Source organism: Sinohyriopsis cumingii, chromosome 14 (genome assembly GCF_028554795.1).
Source record: "Sinohyriopsis cumingii isolate HCF-2022 chromosome 14, ASM2855479v2, whole genome shotgun sequence".
NCBI lineage: Eukaryota > Metazoa > Mollusca > Bivalvia > Unionida > Unionidae > Sinohyriopsis > Sinohyriopsis cumingii.
In genome coordinates this window covers 47,732,977-47,755,118 of record NC_142974.1, presented here as the reverse complement: position 1 = coordinate 47,755,118, position 22,142 = coordinate 47,732,977, and the positions used below count along the sequence as shown (strand labels likewise).

Sequence of the window (22,142 nt, the reverse complement as noted above, 5' to 3'; positions counted from 1 at the left end):
GGCCATATATTTGCTAGAAATCACTTACTGTACTTTTATATTACTTGTGCTTCAGAGGCTGTTGTTTCACTATAACCCCATGAATGTTTTCCGTCACTTCCGGTAATTGCTTAATAAGAATTGTTTCCAGAAGTTAACTATTGATCGAGGTATCTATATTTTGGTTTATCTGCAAACATTCTTCCATCTCTATTATCAAAACTTATTTTTCTGAATGCTTGTCTGTCTGATAAATAGTCTGATTGCTCTAGTTGTGGCGGCCCAGTATAAATCCCAGTATAAAACGGCGAGTGCAACGGCCATCCCAGCACAGTTCTGATCGACGACTTATGTGTGTCAACGGTGTAATTGGATTCAATAGCAACTCTCAGCATTGGCTCGTGTACCTTGATAGCGATCATTGATTCTTTTCTTGTTATTGATTTAATTACGTGCTGAAGTTCATCATTTATTTCTTCTATTTGATCTGATCCTGTTTGTACTCTGACAACCTCCCAGATTGGGACTACCAGTGATTTGTTAGCGTCTAATCTACCTAATGATTTTTCTTTGATAATGGGCTAACTACAATAAAGCCGTAATTTTGCAATTGCGATTTCATGCGATCGACCATTAGGAGCTTTAATCTGAGTTGGAAAACCAATATCGAATTATGGCCGTGTTTATGTTGCTGATATCATTTTGGTCGTCGGCGGCGTTGTGTTAGCGATGATCTGTTACAGTCCTGTGGATATGTCTGCGGTCCAGAGACCAGAGAGGAAACCGCGTATACAATATTGTCGATGACGATGATTAGTCTGCGATATTCATTTTTGTTTTTTGTTTTGTCATACGCTCGTCGATGCTTTCTTCCAGCGAGTCCTTCCACGCACACGCTTGGTTATTCCGAAAGGATTGTGTGTGATTCATTACGGTATATACTAGTAATCAATGAAATGTATTCGCGACGAATTCCAGACAGTAGTAGTATATCACTGAGATTAAGGTATTATCCTCTGATTCCAATATGAATATTGCCTAAGAATTCTGTGTTATCATGATTGTCATCGTTTAGAAGAAGATGTTTCGGAGCCACAAATCAAAGGAAAGAATGGAACTATCCTAAATTGCTCAACAGGAAGCAAGAATAACCTGTACACCTCAGTAAACTCAGCTGTATGTTTCATGGATTTGTTCTTTTTGTTCAAGTTCCTGATCCAGACGCTACTCCGTTTACCATGTTGATGAGTGGCGTCGTGTGAATTACACCATCGGCAATCATTTTGAATTGATCGACTTCAGTGCTGATCGAATTGATTTTTGAGCTGATGTTGGCGAGCTCATTGTTAATAATTTCGGTTGTTATTTTAACGTTGACTAGATCAACAAGTTGTGTGTGAATTTCAGAGAGCCCGGTGTTGATGACCGTTGGATTTCTAAAGATATTATCCATGGTTCTATTTTTTTCTACGAAAATTTGCAAACGCGGTTACATGATTAGTCTATTCAGATCTGAACGTGGTCATTCCATCATTGATTGTCATTAACGAGGTCATCATCGAGATGGTGTTGTTGTCCACGTATTTCTTCGTTGCAGCGTCATCGTTTGATGTTGGTTCTCTCAAATTAGCAATTATATTTCCACTCATGTTGAGATCGCCAGTTATTGTGTCATCGGCTTAATCAACGCACATACTGATCTCAGTTCTAATCGTGGAGGTGTTGTTGTCCACGTATATGTTTGCCACCTCATCGTCTGACTTTGGTTCTCTCACATTGATAATTGTATTTCTGCTCTTGTTGAGATCACCATCCATTAAATGTTCAGTCTTATAATACGTTCAGCAATCTCTCCAATAAGTGTTAGAAGTGATTTCTTCGAGTTTTTTAATTTTACCGGTTTTAGTAAACATCACAAAGTTATCTTCGGACGCTTTCAAAACTCGCATAATAACATTTTTCAACGTGATATTGCTCGTCTTTAAACGTCCTTGCTGATCCTGATAAACAACTACTTAATTTGTGTCAACATCGGCGGGACGAAAAAAGATCAGCAAGTTCATCTCGTGTTGCTTATTTGGATAAATCAATGCCACCCTGGGGCTTGCCTTTGGCAGATCTTCTGCAAATATCTACCATTATCAACTATTCACCTGTTTAAAACGATGCCGTCGAATGGTATACTCGTGCAAAACTTTATGAGGTGGCGCTGATGAACTTGACACGGTGTTAAGTACAGCGAGTACTTCTGGACCGCATATAGGTGGATCTGTTATTGTATGTGTTGGTAATGTTGAAAAACAGATTGGTATGTCACCCGCTAAGCCATTATACGGTAAAAAGTCTTTAGTTGGTGTCATTCCTCACGAATCGAAATAAACAACTCCACGTGGATCAGCTGCGTTTATATCCCAATGAGTACCTCAACTGGAACTCCCATCAAGATTAAAAATACCGGTTTCAACATGGTTTGGTGTTTTGGTAATTGATAACGCATGAAAACACCTCTAAAGTTTTGTATGTTTAATCGCCGAGTGTCATCAAGTAAATCTAAATTGGACATTTGAAGCATTAACGAAGCGTCCCCGGCAGTATCAGACCTTGACCATATATCGTTCCTGGTAATCTTAGACCCTGTCCTTTTTTGTAGTGTTTATGATATATCCTGTTGCTTTATTCTATGCCAAACCGGCAAGTGCTCCAACAGCACCAAGTTCAGATGCTTTTGTGACAGCTGGAGACGCTGATGCAATTAGCGTTGGTAATGCCGCTAGAAACGGAAATATATTACCGATTTTGTTGTGTCGCAACTTGCATTTGCAGAAAAATCAAGTCGAATGCCAGTTTCTTTTTTCTTGGTGTCATTGTAGTGTTTTAGCTGACGTTTAGTCAACAATAATTTATTTAGGGCCCCGCAACGCCGCTGAATTCAGAATTGCTTTTACACCAGAATTCTTCTTTGATACCGGTTGCAGCTTTTTAATCTGACCGGATTTCAGAGTAACATTGATCTCATGATATGACATTTGAACATCATGAATGATCTAAGTACAGATCGTTTGCGATTCAATTACATGTGATCTGCGGATGCATCAATGTTTCTCATTCGACCACTAACACCTTCAAGCAAAATTGTTTTGTCTGACAGAATAACAGCGATTGCACTGTAACTACCAGCTGGTTATCATGCTACACGAAATCGGAAGTGTATGTCAACGGCAAATTGTCTAAACAAATCATAGTGTTCCAGTGAGAATAAAATAGATCGGACACAGCGTTGATAAACCGCTCGGAGATATCTGCAAACCAGAATCAACATTCTGATCTCGCCCCGTGAATGATATCAACCGATGATACGCACGTGCAATATGATTGTTTTCAAAATTCAATAACACCTCCTCGGATGGTTATTGATGTCCATTTATTCTCAGAGAAACTTCACTAACTCTGAGATTATCAAATACCATTGGGGGTTCTCTCTTGTGAGTCTACGCTGACGTTTACCTAAAACGCTATACATATATGACGTGGCGCCGACACTCCCTGTTGTGATGTTATCTGTCATATAGATGACCCAGCAACAACACTCTGGACACTGCCGGTCGTCATGTGTTGACCTTCCGCCGTTGACGCTGAAAGAGAGCAGCTGTTATTCTTCAACGACTGATTGCGTCATCGTTGCCATCCTCAATGAAATTTTTGTCAGCATCGCTTTACCAGCATCAGCTGTATTGAGTCGCCAGATTACGTGCTTGTCGGTGGCTTTTTCTGACAAGTACCACTGTGTGTTTGGCCCCGAAAAAGAAAATTCTAACATGTCTACAGAATCCAAAGATATGTGACAGCGGAATTACACAAGACAATTCTTCATCGCCGTTTAACACTGATATACGTGTTGCGAATCCTAAGCTGACATTTTCATTCATCGATGTAATTTCAGTTCCAACGGCATACAGTGTTTCGTTAAGTTGCTCTCGGGGTAATCAGTGTTATCTTTGGCAAAAGTCATTAACAGACCAGTGGACCTTGAATAATCATCGAATATTTTTCGAGGCCGAGTATTGTTGTGACAATGTCAATGTTTTCGAGACATGATTCACTGTTTTTCCGTCAATGATGTATGTGGTATTGTTAAACAATGCCATAACACCGTTGTTAACAAAACCAACTCGTTCTAAATTTCGGTGTGCTGTATTATCTGCTTTCAAATTCTGACTTTCGATCGGATTGAATGCTTCGGCGGGCAGGAAATCTCTGCTTGTATCTTGCACTTGTAGTTCGATTTGCTACGTGCTTCAGGTATAAATGCGTCATAAGAATAATACTAATAATCATGCACTGATTCATCTTTGAGGACCGTTGGGTCCATGTCAAATGCTGCATCAGATACACGCTTGAACATTTTATTCGTCTATTGGTTGTAGTCTAAAACGATCGTCGATCTAGACCACTTCCCGCTAACAGACTTGCTGTTATATATTTTTTCTCGGCGGCTACTTGTTGTTTTGTCGGTAATGGCACTCCAGCTAATTCTTTCAACCGCTCGTTTGCAGCTTGATTTTTTATTTCGCTCACACTTGGTGGCATCACTTTGGTGCTGCACAGTTTTACTGGCTGTGGTTTTCGTCAAACTAATCATGTTAGTCTGTCTTTGATAGCCGAAAATGCATTACCAGCAGCATTACCAATGGTACCAATATCCTTATCACGAACAACTTCTATGGCTTTCAGGCCCAATTGTTTTTCAACAGGGACAACCTTTGGAGCTATCCTTCTAAAAAACCTTGAATAACATCGCCGAGTCCATCTCCATGTATCAATTTATAAACTGGTAATCGTGAATTTATCAACCTGACGCTTTCATGTCTAACATTGGCATTGTGTATAATCATGTTATTTTGTTATCGACGATCTAATTGATCACTCACAGTAGTAATCGTCGTTAATTGCATCGATCAGCGCCCGATAGACGCTATATTCAATGATGCCTCAGGTAATGACAAATAGCGGCTGCTTCATTGGTATTTCATGGGGATTGTTACTGGCTGGTCTCCCGCCAATCAGAATTTTCCAGTCAATCATCATCAGTGAGGCTGCTATTGGGAAAATATTTATCTTGAATTAATGGCGACTCAGCAATCATATTACCATTTTGTTTTTACGACCTCCTGCTGTTCCTTCAGGTGGTCCTAGTTCTGGTTCAAGAGAGTGCTACTGTAGTGCCTCTGATGAAGAATTTCTCTTTTCCTTCCTTGTTTTGGATCTAGTTTTACTTCTTTTTTCCCTGCTTTATCAAGGCCACGCTTCATTTTTTTGTTCTTCATCCCTTTTCTGTTTAAATGGTTCAACATGTTCATCTACCACCCCAATAAAATTCAAAAGTATTCATCATCACCTCTGACCTGTTGAACACCGAAATCAATGTCATATGTGTATTAACGCCAATCAGCACGAACTACATATTTAATATGTTCAGGTTTCACAGATTTTTTTTCATGCCACCCAATCCCGGCAATGTCAAGTATTTGGTCTGGATCCTTGATAGCTCCAATGCCTTCCTCAGTACGTTTATCTATCATGTCTGTGTAAACTCTTGATAGTGGTGGTTGTTGAACTTCGGGTGGTGACTGAACTGGTGGTGGGGGTAGAAGACAGCCAGCAATATCATCCGGTAATGTCTCAAAAGATTTTGTGGCTTGCGTCAGTTGCAGCAACATTTTTGGGGTAGGTTCTACAATTTGTTTAAATAACTGTTCTGTTCCCTCTTTGATTCCCACATCAGTTTCCATGGACTTCTTGTAGTTGTTGTTTTACAAAATTAACGACTGGAAGATACTTCTTAGTTGCATCTAGTCGTTGTCAAGCTAATTTTGCCGCAGGATATTCCATAGTAAGCACAGAATCGTTGATTATTATTATTATAACAACGATTTAATTACAGATCACTAAGTCAGCAGATAAGCAAAGTTTTACTGTGATACAGTAACGTAAAATATTTTGTCAGCAACAGCGAATTGCAAGAATCGCAATTATACTCACAATTTTGACATTGACACGGTCACGCGTTTGCACTAAAAGTACCTGTGCTCTATTAACAACACACATGGTTTCCCAAATGAGGTCACCTGGTTGAATGCGCTATAAATCGATGGTATTTACAAAGTAAAATTGATTACTGTACACTCTGTAGAGAAATCTACCTGTACAATAATATAAATAATTGACAAATAAATTATACTATCTAAATACGCGTATATGTTTAATGTCGGTCTGTCTGGTCAATAAGCGTGTATGCTCATATAAATTATATTATCGTATATTAATAACTAAGACAGTGGTTGAAGTGCTTAAGGAGTACAGGCAAACGTTCAATCGACTAGTGGAAACAACTTCATGGGCTCGAATGAAAAAAGAAAAATGCGATATAAATATTGTCATCGTAAGCGATACATGCTATTATAGTGGCGGGAACCAGCGACGCACTAAAAATAAAGACGTAATATACTTAAATTGGTAATTATAAACTTGCAACATCTAACCCAGGTGCAACTTGCATGGGTTCCCCGAGCCCCAAAACGGGTTTTAATTATAATGCACCCGGGTTCAATGGAGGAGAGGAATATAAATTAACAAACCAACAATTGCAGCAGAAAAAGAAAAATGGAAAAAGAAAAATCCCCTGAATCTCTACAATTTCGCAAATAGCGATCCAAAAATTGCAATGAAATAAAGAAAAATATAACAATTATTTAAGATTTAAGAGATATCCAATGTCATTCAAACTGGTCCCGGGTACTTCCTTATGCTATTTTTTTAGGTAAGATAAATTTGTCGGCCGCCATTTTTTTTTTTGTTCTCACCCCCACCAAAGAAAATAGGTAGCGTACTCGGATTGGCCTTTGGATAGTTTAATAAGTCAAAACCATTAGGCTAAAACAACATTTTTGCAAAACGGGCCGTGGTGAAGGTTCCCCCAAAAACTTTGCCGCCCTTTTTTTCGGTCGCTCCCCCCACCCTTTGCTGCTTCTCGAATCACGTATTCGGATGACGATTTATACTAATCACAATGAGGAGGACAAACATATTTTGGATTGTGATTTCCAGATTTTTCCAGTTTACGTGCATGTTAAATGAAAGTCAAATGACCTAATAACATTCACATTTGAGCCATGAGAGAGACGAGAACACTCCAAAATTTGCAGGATCTGTAATTTAATATATGTAAATACCAAGCGCTAAAAATGAAAATGACACAACAGGAGGAGGGGGGGCTGAGTATGGAAGAGGTTTCAAATTACACACTGTTTAATTATGGATGAATACTTAAAGTTGCAAGATAGCAAATTCTGAAATATAACACATTTATAGTGAAGCCCGTGATTGCTAGATAGCAATGTAGACTAAGTGTAGTCAGGTTGTATGTTTGTATATTGCCGTACTCAAATCCTAAACGCTGCCTACTTAAAACATACTGATCAAATTAAAATGAACTTGACACTTGAGTTTTCTTTAGAAACGGCTAAGCTATCTTCAGCGAAATGAATTTAATGTCTGAATGACAAGCACAACCACTATTTAACAGCCGCGCGTTCATAAACTCTATATTGTTAGGATGCATTCATGTGGAAACTAACATTTGCAATCTATGACGAACAAGCACTCGTCCTGTTTCTTGTTACTCACATATACACTCGAGTTCAGATTAGGGAACGGTCCATGGAGAAATGTAATAATAAGCGTGCTAAAAGCAAATATCCGCTAATCGTGGAACAAACATGGCTGTGTAAATATGACGTTACTTTGCAATAAATCTGTATGCAATATTGTGCCTCCACTGACTCTGGTTTTAAATATGGGTTGATTTGGAACGCATTTCAAACTATAAATGACATAATGGACGAACATAAGAGTCGTCTCTCAACCAAATGTAAATTGTTTTATCCAATACGTACCGTATATAACGGCCGATAGGTCAAATCCAACTAGGCGGCCAGATCTGGGTCCATTCAGTTTAAGACAAATCATTCAAATAAACAAGGTCGCCCCCTTTATGCAGGCGTATCATGGCTATTGCAGGACACAATCTTTTTTTCTGGAGCAATAAAATTGTGTCCGAGGTTTAGTGTACGCCATAGCTTACCACATAATTTGTGTCGATTCCCCGCCCCCCAAACAATGTGCAGATATGCCACCTAACTACACATATACGTATTTGGAGGTTACTCCTAAATGAATAATTATATTGACGTGACGTTTCACTGGAAGACTTCTTATGATGTCTTGTTGATCCTTAATGGAAATGATGCCGATGTTACCTCCAATATGGCCGCATTTAAATCGCGGGATCGCTTCCTCTTCAGGATTGATGACTATCGTGATATATTGCTTTCACTAAATTATTTGTATTATGTGTATTTGACCCCAAATGTAAATATTGCCGATCTTACATCATACATAACCAACGATGGTCTAGACATTCAACATTTATCAAGTGGACAAGATATTATCCTCGTTTAGGAAATTAGTGTCAGCCTGTAGAGTATCCATCCGTTTGGGGGACTCTTAATTTATTTTGCATTTGAATTTGACTTTCACGCGAGCATATACGGTATTTCATTTATTGGCAACTCAATATAAACAGTAAAAGAACCAATGGAAGGCCTAAGTTGTAGTTTTCATATCATCTGCAATCTTACAAGAACAAATCTTTTGTCTGTTATGTTTCCGTCATTATCTACCAATTAATTCGGCTTTTCCAATCACAGTAACTTAAAGACTAAACCAAGTGACAGCCCGTTTTCATGAACTATCTATCTGAAACAATATCTAGTATAGCAACACTTTTATTTAAAAATATTTGTTTCACACGCTTAACTAACCCATGCGCACTAAACATGTTCTGCCCTATATAGCCACTAGCGTGCTGATGTACCCGTTAAATCGTGCTAAAGTATTATGATCTACAGTGAATGTGACCAACAGAATGGCAACTGTCTATAAAGGACAACAAAGATCCATAAAAAATGTTTTCTTAAGGAAAGATATCCTAACTACAGAGGATAAAACTGAAAAGATCATGAATGTACAAGGTGAGACGAAAAGTGTTGTTCTCTACTAGCAGGTGTCCTTTATATTAACATGATCATTAAGGAAGGTTTCATGGTATCAACAAAACTAAGGTGTTTCCTTGGTGTGGACTAGATCTGCTTGTTCTCTTTACTACATAACCTGCTTCTGAGGCTGCTATATCGCATGAGTTAAAGGAAAATACATCACAGAAAGGCATACAGAATAATGATAACGGGATCGTGTACTTCAAAATATAACGTCAATTGTTCACATAAATATCACTTTTTCAAATACGTTCAAGAACAGTATTATGTATCTTGTCTAAGATCAAAAAGGATTACATCATCAGTCTACTCTGACACCTGGCGGTCTTTTTCCGTGCTCAAGATCGGGGGAGGGGGTACAATGTATAATCAAAGCAATCGCGTGAAACATAGTTTAGTGAATATGCTTTACTTAATTAATTAGCTAAAGCTGGGCGCTGCCTTAGGTTTCTTGTTTCTTATTTTAATTTGTAGTACGAGAAGCTCATTCACTTGTATACATATTCAAACTCTCCGTTGCATGTTTCCTGAGTATGTGCAAATGGGTGTCTGTTTTATGTATATATGCATGCAAAGGGTCTAACGACATATCAGCGAAAACTTGGCTATATATATATATATATATATATATATATATATATATATATATATATATATATATATATATATATATATATATATATATATATATATATATATATACCTGAATACGATTTACGTTTTGTAGAATTTGAAAACTGTATGTTTCAGAATATATTCCCTAAAAAAAACGGAAACATGATAACATTTTTTAACACGTGTACCAATAAAACGTTTCTAAAAATCCTTAAAATATATTATCAAATTTCATATGAAAGAATAAATAGTTCGTATCCTGAAAAGTATATTTCTTACACTGATATGACGTAAACTAAGAATATTGACCAAATATTGGTATTTAAATATAGTATTCTCATTCGCTATATCACGGTACACTGCTTGGGGTAGATGACATACAAGTGTATCATGTTACGTGCTCAGCTACATTATAATGAGGTGCATTAAATGGGAAGGGAAATTTAACCACTGTGATGGCAATCATGACCATGTCAGTGTTATGTCATATATAGTGTAATATGGAAGTTCTTTATAGCAATAGACAATATATAACGGAAATTATAAAATATTTTGATTTTATATTATTCCACTTAGTGTGGGTTATCAAACGTTTAGTTACAAAGTATAATCAGGTAGAGGAGTATATCGAATACAGTACATGGTTCGTTGTTCCAAGCTGAACCCATCCTCTAGTCTGTGACATATAATGAAGACCATTCACGGTTTCATAAAGATTCAACATTGTAGTTACATGTACTTTGAAAACCTATTTTGTTTTGTGTTTTTCTAAAGTCTAGTCATCCTTACAATCATAATTCAGGCCCGTGCAAAGCTATTTATGTCGCCCTTATAAAGCCTTGTGTGCACAAGATCTTCTGATGATGGACATAACACATTGCATTGTATATATTGAATGGTACATGATTGATCTTCCAAGGGCAAGGGCTAGTATGTCGAGCCTATGATGACAGTATTACTGTAAAACATTGACCCCAAGGACAAAAGACTAAGAGAGAATATAATTTAACTACTTGCCCTAATTTAATAATAATTCTTACAATGAATGAATAAAAAAGGATTTCGGAAATTTTAGTAATTGAAAACACTTTAACCTAAACCGTGATGCAGATCGCTATACTACTGATACCTTGATTGTATTGTCATAGAGACGATTAATTGTGTAGTAGAATGAACTGTATTGGCTTTGACACAGCCTGACTGAGTCAGTTAAAGCTTCATTAACGATGAGTTTCATAATCATTTTTGAGAAGTATGGGTTAAATACCGTTTGCCACACATGATAGGTTATACATGACGGATATTATAACTGATGGAGAAATAACATGAGAAAACCATGGAATGAACAACTGACCCACGGAAAGTTGCTAAGGACTCGAACCTACTAGCTCAGAAGTGGGATGTCAGTTGTCGGTCCCGCCAGGTATATTGATATCATCGGGTTAAGAAATATTAGGAAATGAAAACAACATTAACAAAAACCTTAGGGCAAATTTTATGTAACTGAACCAGTACCAATAGGAAAAAGAGATGCGAACATAAACGACAGCAATTTTGTTATATATATATATATATATATATATATATATATATATATATATATATATATATATATATATATATATATATATATATATATATATATATATATATATTAACCAGACACTTAACACCTTTACAAACAGTTTTGGATCTATGCGTGTTGCCACATTAGTCATGATTGTTTATATGTGCAGCTACATTATATTGATATAAACAAGGACTGAAACAGACAATTAGACGGACACTTCGATAATCACAGATTTACTTACGTATATTTGTAAAATATACTGCTACTACTATTCCAGCAATTACTGCACCTGCCACAAGCACAATTGCAACAATTATGGCTATCCTATTATTGCTGATAGATGAACATTGTCTCGGGTCCAGAGTGGTGGATGATAAGTCATAACTGCGTCTTCCCATGGCCGCATATAAAAATCCAAGTTCTGGAGGTTTTCTTAGAAAGTAGTCTGGGGTATCGTAGTATCTCTCCCCGTGCAACGGCTGGTTTACTGGTCCTTGAAGAAGGCAATCTGTTAAATATAACATATGTTAAATATATAAATTAAACTTTTAGCTTTATGTACTGTAATTTGTTGAACAACAATTATTCACAACTTAAACAAAGTATTTTACACGTTTCAGTTTTGGTGTTAGGGTTTCCTCAATCATTTTCCACGCCATTTTAATTTGTTTGTTCACAGTTATACTGAGGTGTGAATTCAAAGCGCATTCACAATTTCAAAGATGGACTTCGCAAACACCCAGGGGTGTCGACACAGGAAAGTCGCTTACTACAGGGCCGCACACACTGTATAGATATTTATCATCTGCATGCTGTTAATATGAATAATATGTACGCTCAAATTTTTAGAATAACGTTCGTAATATATTAAATGCGTTAACAGACCAGACTAAACTAGAACGTTGACATCAATGGACATGGTCATCTCCATTTAGCATTTCTAGTCATACGAATCTTCAAATATTGCGCCCTACGTGTGAATAACATCAGAGGCCCAATACAATTAGGTAATATCAAGAAAATTCACTTTCATATGTTGCTGTATGACAAATTCGAAAATGTTTGTAAAAATGTCATTAAGTGTTAGCGCGGTTTTTTATATCGCGTGACTACTCGCTGATATGTGCTCTCTGCGTGATGAATGTAGTTTTTATCAAGCTCAAAAGATCAGAGACATGATTATGGTTATTGATCTTAGAATAAATAAGATAACATTATATCTCCATATTAACGTTGATTAGAGTACTAACCTGGTATTTTCCTCAATGTAAATGTCTTGAAACAAACTAATACCTTTATCAAAGGTTGAACTGAATTTCCAGCTCACTATGAACACCAACTGTGACCTCTTGCTCGTTCAACCATTAACATTTATACAATGTTATAACATATGTAACATAATACTTGGCTCCGTAGAACTGACTATTTGTTGGTTCACCTTGCTTCGAGGCGTGCATAATAAATGTGCTTTTCATTATGAAAAGGTTAACAATATCCGAATTGTCCACCTATTTATTTGTGCTCGTTTCAATTTAAGATAAAATTTACTCTGCTATCTGAATAAACTTCATTTTCAATGTGCTCTTGTGTCAGATATTATATGTTTGTACCTAGAAGTAAGTTGCATTACCGGTATACAAGTTTAGCGCCGATCTTGTTTGGTGATAAATATCAAGGTACTTTTTCACTGTACCGGTACTTCGTTACTTACCTGCAGTGTTGAATTTACGCAAATTGTCAATTAATTTTGTTACTAATTCAATGATAATAACATCATGTTTTCATTGTTTAAATATTGTGACAAATAATTGAAAAAATTAGTATTTATTTTTAGGAAAACATTAGTATTGGTCACAATATTTTTTTAAAAATATAACAACTATAACTATATTTATGATCCTTTAATTAAATACATAAAATGTGTCACTTGTCATATGTCCTCTCAAGGTGACCAAAGGTCAAACATGGTCGGGGAATTTTCACCTTTTGGAAAATATCAGGAATTTAAAAAATATACTTTCTTGTGTTGTTTACTAGCGTAAATTAATGTGTTTAGTATTACTTTGTAAGACTGAGAATCATCTTAATACTCCGAGGAGAGCAGTTGTTCAATTTTTTTAAATTTACGTAATTTCACAAGACCAATAAATATTTTCTGTGTTGTGTCAATGGGAGATTGTTTACTAGCCTCTCATATAAATATCTTGCCCGGATGTTAGCATTATACTCAAACTTTCCCTTCCTATTATACCAGTAGAGTAGCTAGTATATTTTAGGCTTTGTGTCAACACTATTTTTATCAACAAGCTCTCTAATATTAGCATAATGCCTTTCACCATGTATCAGCTATAGTAAAAGCGTAATCTCCCTACTTTGCGTGTTTTAGATGACAACTAACCTACGAAAATGGTACTGACCATTTAATTGGGTTGGGGTTGCAATGTTTTTTGGAGTTAAGATATTTTATTTTCATTTATCTCAACATAATTCATTATTACCAGATAATACAATGGATATAATATTATGTTAGTTTGATAAAAAAAGAAAAACTCTTGTTACCATCGCCAATTGCAGGAACTTTTTCTCGGCTGCCCGTTTTACTCCACTGGCGGCGGCCAATCGGTGAGTATATGCTGTATAGATTGGAGGATCTTGAGATAACTTGGCCTGCCCATTGTTCATGCCTCATATTCGCTGTGCTTTTTGCGTCCAATGTCCATTTGACGTCTTGTGCCTGTCATGCATCGTTCTGTTGCACAGGCCGCCCCAGGAGGTCAAACTGTTCCCAATGTATCTGCAGTTATTTGTGATTCCTGAGGTAAGGTAGCCAGACCCTCGCTAATCCCACTATTAATCCCGTGATCCCGACCGTTGCGCCTGTGACATATATTGTTCTCTATACTGTATGCTTTATGCAACGTAGCTCTAATTAGCTTGAGCATATGTCGCATTGCTCCTTTCCCCGTACGAAAAGGAACTTTTACGTTCCTAGCATGCGCACACATTGGTGTGCAGCAGAATTTAAAACTGCTGTATGACATTTTTCGTTATGATGTAGCTTGAATCTAAATTTGTCGTTACCACACACCCGACTAAGCGGAGTCTTTGCATGTGTCTCTTTGTCCAACAGTTCTGTACGGCACTGGTAGCGCGTATCCATTTATCAAGGATTTACTGTATAACCTGCGCTATTTTGTGACACACGGCACATCGTATAGCTCTTGCTCTTCCCAGCAGCAGCCACTCTCACAATGTGTGCAACCTCGTCATGTTGATATATGATACGCAAAATATATCTCAAATGAAACTTTTATCTCGTTGGGGTATGAGTCGCCTCTGCGTGGCGAGTCTTCGCCGGTCTTCAACCTAAGTGCGTTAAGGGCCCTTGTACAGTGAGCCTTTTCACAGGCATTTGTACAGAGTATGGCACCTTTTCCGGTCCCACAATGCAACCTACTTTGCTGTTGTTGGACTAGATGTTAACCAAAAAAATGTCTGATTTAATATGTTCAGTTGCGATGTGATTCAGCATGAAAGTGTTTGTCTTTGGCACATACATGAATGAACAGACTCATGTGTGTGCTTTCTTGCGGTGTTTTTACTTTATATTTTGCTTTAGAGTTTACAGTAATTAACAAGGAGTTTGGTTGACATCACAACGATGAGATAGATCTTCTCTTAATTTGAATTATCTAACTATTTTAAGTTTGAAACCATTTGGGAAAGTCACAACACATGTTGTCTTTACTTGCTTAGGTACTGAATAACTTATTCAGGCCTATGGCAGCATGCCAGCTAACAGCAATATTTACCAAGTAGAGCTTCTAAATAGCCATGAGCAGAAAACGTTCAGTTAGAAGACACTTTATATATGTTTACAGTACACTATTGCTTCAGAATTTAATTACAACTTTAGCATTACAAAACTTGGCTGGTATGGGATATTGCTAATAAGTATGCTCCCATAAGTGCCCGATGGATTGGCGCGTTTTTGGAGGGTACTGTAAATATATCAAACGTATTGTATATATTCTATTGTTATATACTTATCCTGTCTGCTGAGAAATAAATTAAGAATATATTTTCTAACCATCTTTTCTTTTTTCAAACTTGAGGTGAATTTTATATATATATAAATATATATATATATATATATATATATATATATATATATATATATATATATATATATATATATATATATATATATATATATATATATATATATATATATATATATATATATATATATGTCTTAGACACAGCTGGCTCATTGGAAAAGACTCCATGAATTGTTGTTTGAATTTCTTTGTAACGAATTAAAAAGATAATATATAACTTCAGATTAACATTGTTCTAGCCTTAACGATATTAAAGTTTGCGGAAAAGCTTTGTCTCAAAGTTTATGTCATAGTAGGTACATCAGCCATAACCAAACAGATACAGGTGAAATTGGTTTCTGTGGATCATCTGATTTTTGCACTAAAGCCAATTTATCTTATTTTCGGCTTCATCTGTATGAAACATTTCTCAGCATTGGCATCACTCTAGGATATTTAAATGTGTCAGCGTGGTACAAATATTTAGGATATTTTAAGAAGACATATTGTTGGTATTTTTCTTCATTTTGGAGATATACCAGTATAAATCAGATGTCTTCGGTTTATAAACGTTTATTAGCAGATACTAATAGTAATACTAATAGTAGGAAGATGAAGATGAAGTATGTGTTTATATTTTGTTTTAAAGGTAATTTCATTTATTTGTATCGTTTTGTTGTATTTTTCTTGGCTATGAAAGATTGATACATTTGTATATTCTCTTAATTTATGTAACTATGATTCGTGTTAAATATGCTTTTATCCAGACTGGCTTCAGGTGCTAGTGGTTACAATTAGCTAGAACCACTCAGCGAAACAAATAAATCCATACTGACGGGAATAATATTAGAGAGCTTGCAATACATGGTTAATAGCACGTATGCCTTAATAGTCATACATTTAACTATTTTGATCATTTATTTACTCACTGTTAAATCATTCCCCAGCTAGATTGGGTAAATGTTAGATGTCACTACTCTTTTTATCAATGATTGCAATATGACACCGTGCCCACAATTCAAATGCAAATATCCTTGTTAAAAGGGATCACTTATAGTTTTCACATAGATAAATTGGATATGGCTGCAGTCCGTGGTACGCGTTAAAATTACAAATGGACTTAATTATTCATTTGATATAATAAGTTGAACGATAATTTAAAACTTTATGTTAAGTCATTTGTTTGGTTTGGGTAAATTACAAGGTTTGCTGAGTTCTCCAGGAGTTCGGAACAAAAGATTGAATTTATCTGTGTAGGTTCTATCTTTATATCGGATTTCGTTTGACGTAGTCGATCAGTATTGGACCCACTCATTTTATGCTTAGAGAGAGCAATTATTGTGCCAATAGTGTGAGCGAGAACAAATTTTTAAACAGATGGTTTGCATTTTGTAAAGTGTCACAAAACTTTAAAGTATTTTTTCCTCGTTGTAGGCAAACACAAGCACACTAGTTCTTATGTTTATTATTATATGACTGGTACAACACAAAGTAGTTATTCCCGTAATTATATACTGTCTATGCTAGGTAACTTTAGAAAAGTGAAAAATAAGTCCACACCTTATTTAAATATATCCATTCTTAAAACTTAAATCATGTAAGAAACAATACATATTACAGGTGAATCTACACGTACATGGAAAGGTTTCTAATTTTAAGTAACAACTATTTACGACATACCACAGAGTCGCAACCAACTTAAACAATTGTAAGTAATTCAAGGAACTGAAATAACAGGTTTCAGATTTAAGATTTATACAAATACACCCCTATTGAAAACAGGGTCGAAAGGATTTGTATTGCTACTTCGATAAAGGGGAACGGGCCGGTCCATTTAGAGACTTAAGTGTCGGGCTACATGGTGCTTATTCATTTCATGCAGGATGAGTAGCAATTATTATTAAATCCGTCATTGTGAAATAGGGGAGTTGCCCGGCCGACAAATAGACTGGTGTGTGAGGTCACATGTGGCATAGGAATTACTATGCTAAATCATCTATAAATCAAGCTATAAATAAGTCCACAGGCGCACCTTTGCTCCAACCTCCCCACGCGCTTCGTTATATGCAATTGAGCTTGTTATCGTGTTTCGATTCAATTCAAGGTCAGTCTTGTTTACAGTTAGACTAGGCTTTTCTTCCGTTGGAAATCTTCACAGTCTATTATAGTACAGGTCCAGTGAAAATATGTATAAATAGGGACTAAACAAATAAATAATTCCTGTTTCATATTAGCCTGTGAGGATCCGTTGTAAGAGTATGTTGTTCTTTTGTGCAAATATAGCTCGAGAAGAATTAATTATTTAACATATTCATTTGAATTATTAAAGTGCCCATTGACTTTTGGATTTTTGTGATCATTCAAAGACATTCTGGATTTCGAAATTGTTTTCTTTAAGAACATTCAAAACCATTGGAATTCATTTGAACTATTCGTTATATCTCGACTTTTCATAGGATGTTTAGGATTTAATTCAGAATACTTTAAATGTGTCTTGAATTTCCAATTCGTATTGTAGAGAAATAAAGAGCTATCCGATTTTGCTTAAATTGCTAGTTTCACTTCTTCCTTTTCCTAGAATCGTAACAGGATCATTTTGAATTATAAACATCGGGCACTAAAGGATTCCATGTATTCGATATCGGCTATGGCCTTTATCAGGCCCAATTTATTCATGCGCTAAATTGTAGATATTAGTTCTTCCCGTATGATTATAACGTCACAGTCTATAAATTAAAATCATTTCCGCTTAAAGCGAAAATAGCCTTGTGTGAGTAAAATTATGATGTGAAGAGAAATTAGATGGACACGATATATATCCATCTTTATTGATCTGTCCTTTCTCTCTCTCCCTCCATCTCTCTCTCTCTACCTCTATCTCACCCTTTCTTTCTCAATATATATATATATATATATATATATATATATATATATATATATATATATATATATATATATATATATATATATATCAACTGAGCGTATCCCATAATATTTTGGAGGCTGTGTTTCACATCAGTGACGTCACGATTAAATGGAGTTAAGGATTGGGGTCATAGCATATAAACCTCGATCGGCGGTAAGCTGTCAGGTCGCATCCCTACAGGCAAAGTGTTTATTAATGATACGTGACATTCTTGAGAGCGGGCGTGAAGTGGAGTGAATTTAGAAAAGACAATAAAGCAAAAAAAGAATAATTGTCTTAATAATTGTCATTATTAGGCACAAATTAATATTAAATTTCAAAAAAACTTTGATCAATATATATTTCTCATCACACTCCGGAAATTTCAAACAAGTTGAAACGTCAATGATCCAGACGTAGTAGACTTCTGGTGATAGCAATGTCCTACACCACTATACACTCTTTCTGAAACATCCATACACCATATGACTGTATCATCTCTCTCTCTCTCTCTCTCTCTCTCTCTCTCTCTCTCTCTCTCTCTTTTGTTTTCAGATGTTTCAGGATTGTAGCTTTAGCCACGTTCCAATAAAAGACACAAAACAGTCGCATCTATTCCATTCAGTCTTGTAATTACTCGCCTTCTTTATGCACAAATCTCAGCAGTATATGTCTCTGAATGGGTAAAGTAGATCCTCGGCTCGTTACAATATATATTTGCAAAAATGAGAAAATAAATGAATCTTTTAACCTTATATACAAAATATTTATACCATGGGCAGGATCTATGCAGCATTTTACAGACTGACATGTTAACATATCCATTATTAACCTGCAATAATTTGATAGATGCAGATACTTCGAAGAGTTTGGTTTAGGGTGACTTACATAATTTCGTTGATTCACTATATGTGTACAGATGTAATTTGCTAGAAGATTATTTACGCTTAGTCCATCATGGGATCAGCCATATTGGTTACATCGTATTGGTCTAGACTCTTTCTGATTGATTTATTGACATTACGTCGTGCAAATGAAATATTATTATTAGATTTTCTTCAGAGCTGAGGAGTTACTTTTTATCCTTGCAAAGAAACAAATGAAGATTATATTGTACACATAGCCCATGTATAAAAACAATCACCATGTGAAACACAACAGGAGAAAACAACAGCGAAATGCAGAGCACAGATGGAATAGTAGTGTTGATGAAAGGGGTTTATGAGCCTAACCCATAGTATGTACTTGGACGACAGCATGATTTTTACCCCACTACTTCTCCACCTGGTTATTCTAAGCAAATACGAAAACGACTTTGTTGAGACAAAAACGTCGATTTCATTATCAATTACTTAACTCGAGGATCTATCAGGGAAAATTATCATCGTCGTCGAACAAAATAGACTACTGCGGTTGTTATTTTATATTCCACACAAAATTTTACGATTCTTATTTTTGACGTTCACACAAAATATTACACAGCCACTAGTCGAGATATTTTTAAAGTCTCAGATGTTGCAATTATATATATATATATATATATATATATATATATATATATATATATATATATATATATATATATATATATATATATATATATATAACTCTCATCATCATGACAAAAAGTACAAATTAATCTTAGGACCGATAAGAGAGCCAGGTTCTAGCATTTTGATAAAGTTTCCATTGATTTATCCACATAACACTTTTTTAGTTCGTCATCGACTATGATCTTTGTGTATTAGTCTTGTGATATTGGATTGTAAAGATTATCAATAGCATCAGAAAGTGAGTCTGCAACCCATGTAAGCTTACTAGAATAAATTCTCCTTGCGAACCAGAGACAACTTTATCTTATTTCTGCTTTTGAAATACGTGCTTTACTTTTCATTTTCAAACATAAATGTCATATGCTTACCGCGTAAAAGTATTATTTTCATCTTTAACGCTGTATCATGTACTGTAACATCTTCAATATTTCATATTTCACATAAAAATTACTGAATATTTTTTCGTCTGTTACTAGTCTGTTTGGTATCATATAAACTAGCAAATCGTCTTTGACACGTAGCTCCTGTATCAGATCTAACATAATGAACTTTTCACCTCTGAGATAAGATCCAAGTTGATTAAGAATTTTACTATAGGTAGCTATTGCTATTTTACACGAAGTATTTTTGTTCTCATAATTTGGCTCGATTCTTTTTAATACAATACCTGCCCCATACACTATAAGGAGTAATGTATTTTGATGTCCCTCATGCTGATGCTATTCCAATTGTTGTCAGTAACAATGGAATGTAGTTTAGCGCGCCTATTATTTTGCTGTAATATTTTCTCGCACATCTGACACAGTAAAGATTTCAATGATATTATTTGTAGTATTTGATCATCTCGTCTATGTCGCTGTCAGTGAGTCCTGATAATATCGCATTGAAAGCAATAATTTCTTTTTTGTCATTATGAAACTGTTGCAGTTATTATTTCAATTGACGTAGTAAAGGTATTATCAGTTCCAGCTTTATCAACCAGAGCACTAAATTTATTATTAACAGGATCAGCAAGGAAATCTCTTTACGTATCATATACTTCAAATGAGATATCATTATATATGTTATCTGTTAAAACTTTACTATCTGAAGATGAAAATGGTGGATCAAAATTTGTTGGAACTTCAGTAATATTATTGATTCTGCTTTATCCATATAACAAACAACATAACGTAACTGTCCCAGTTTAAAATTTTTAAGTACGAGATATTGCCTGAGAATTGCATATGCTGTTACAAAACTCAAAAGACCGCGAATATCTGCCTTTTTTAATTTATGTCATTGACGGGTAGGTTTGGGTTTCAAGCAATCAACTTTTTCTTGATATTTCAGTATTTTGATTCTCTCAGTAACTTTCCAGTTTCCTTTTTTATAGTTTTTCAAACGAAAACGTCATAGTCTTCATCAATACTAGGTTCTACAGTTGTAATATAGTTAAGCTCCTGATAAAATATGTCTCGTTCAACATCATATGATTTAATGCTACGCTCAGTTTCTGATACTGCGTTTAGTGCAGCATTAATGCGCTACACTGTTTTTTTATCACTGGTGGGAGAGTCTATTACAATTAGATATGTTGTTGTTATTAGGTTAGTATCAACACTATTATCTACCATATCCAACAACGTTTTTTTTTTCTTAATAATCCGAGCCTAACACATTAAATAATCGACGTTTAGCAAATATGTCTTCGAGTTTACGATTTTTAAGAAAATTTTGTTTCCTTGTTTCAGATAGTTTGTCAAGCTCATCGCGAATCTTTGTCAGTCGTTCTTCTTCTAGCGTTTTACTACCATGATATTTTGTTATAACAAGGTTATATATGTCGATCGTCAAAAGATTTTCTTTATTTAGCTCAAGCAACGTATTTAACAGCAACCTTTCAACCTTTAATCGCTATTACTGACAGTCACTAACAAGACAGTATTTGCCGATTATATCAAAGTCACCGATTGCATATTTTAGGTGAGGCCTCTCATTCCAGCAGCTCTAACAAAGTTGTCACTATTCTCATTTAAACAGGGTGAATTTAAAGTTGATTTTTTTCATTCTAGCAATTATATTTACCCCTCTTGCTTCCTCAATACTTTCTGGGTTTAGCGAATCAACATCAGCTGTTTTGATCTTTATTGTTGGGTTTTGCATAAAATTATAAAATTATGTTGCGATTCTGATCGATGGAGGATCAAAGACATTATAGATTACAGTCACATTAAATCGTCAAGTGTAAATATCTGAAACATACTTAATCCAGGATAAGGACCTTTAGCTCTGGAAACATAAATACGGAAATACAAGTACATGTTT

The 22,142-nt window shown here is 35.4% G+C and overlaps 1 protein-coding gene across 5 annotated transcripts in view; it reads right to left on the bottom strand.

The window, feature by feature from the left end:
- The window catches only part of LOC149783716 (enteropeptidase-like), a 220,011-nt gene that overhangs the window by 89,439 nt on the left and 108,430 nt on the right, over positions 1 to 22,142 (bottom strand). The window contains exons 1-2 of one of the 5 annotated variants that reach the window (XM_089931968.1): positions 12,528 to 12,794; positions 11,519 to 11,785 (exon numbers count right to left, since the gene is read on the bottom strand). In XM_089931968.1, coding sequence (XP_089788094.1) covers positions 11,519 to 11,675 — 157 coding nt within the window. In that variant the 5' untranslated portion in view covers positions 11,676 to 11,785; positions 12,528 to 12,794. Of the gene's footprint in view, positions 1 to 11,518; positions 11,786 to 12,162; positions 12,284 to 12,527; positions 12,795 to 22,142 lie in introns of those variants that run through there. The other 4 variants (XM_089931965.1, XM_089931967.1, XM_089931966.1 and 1 more) reach the window with 4 other exon arrangements.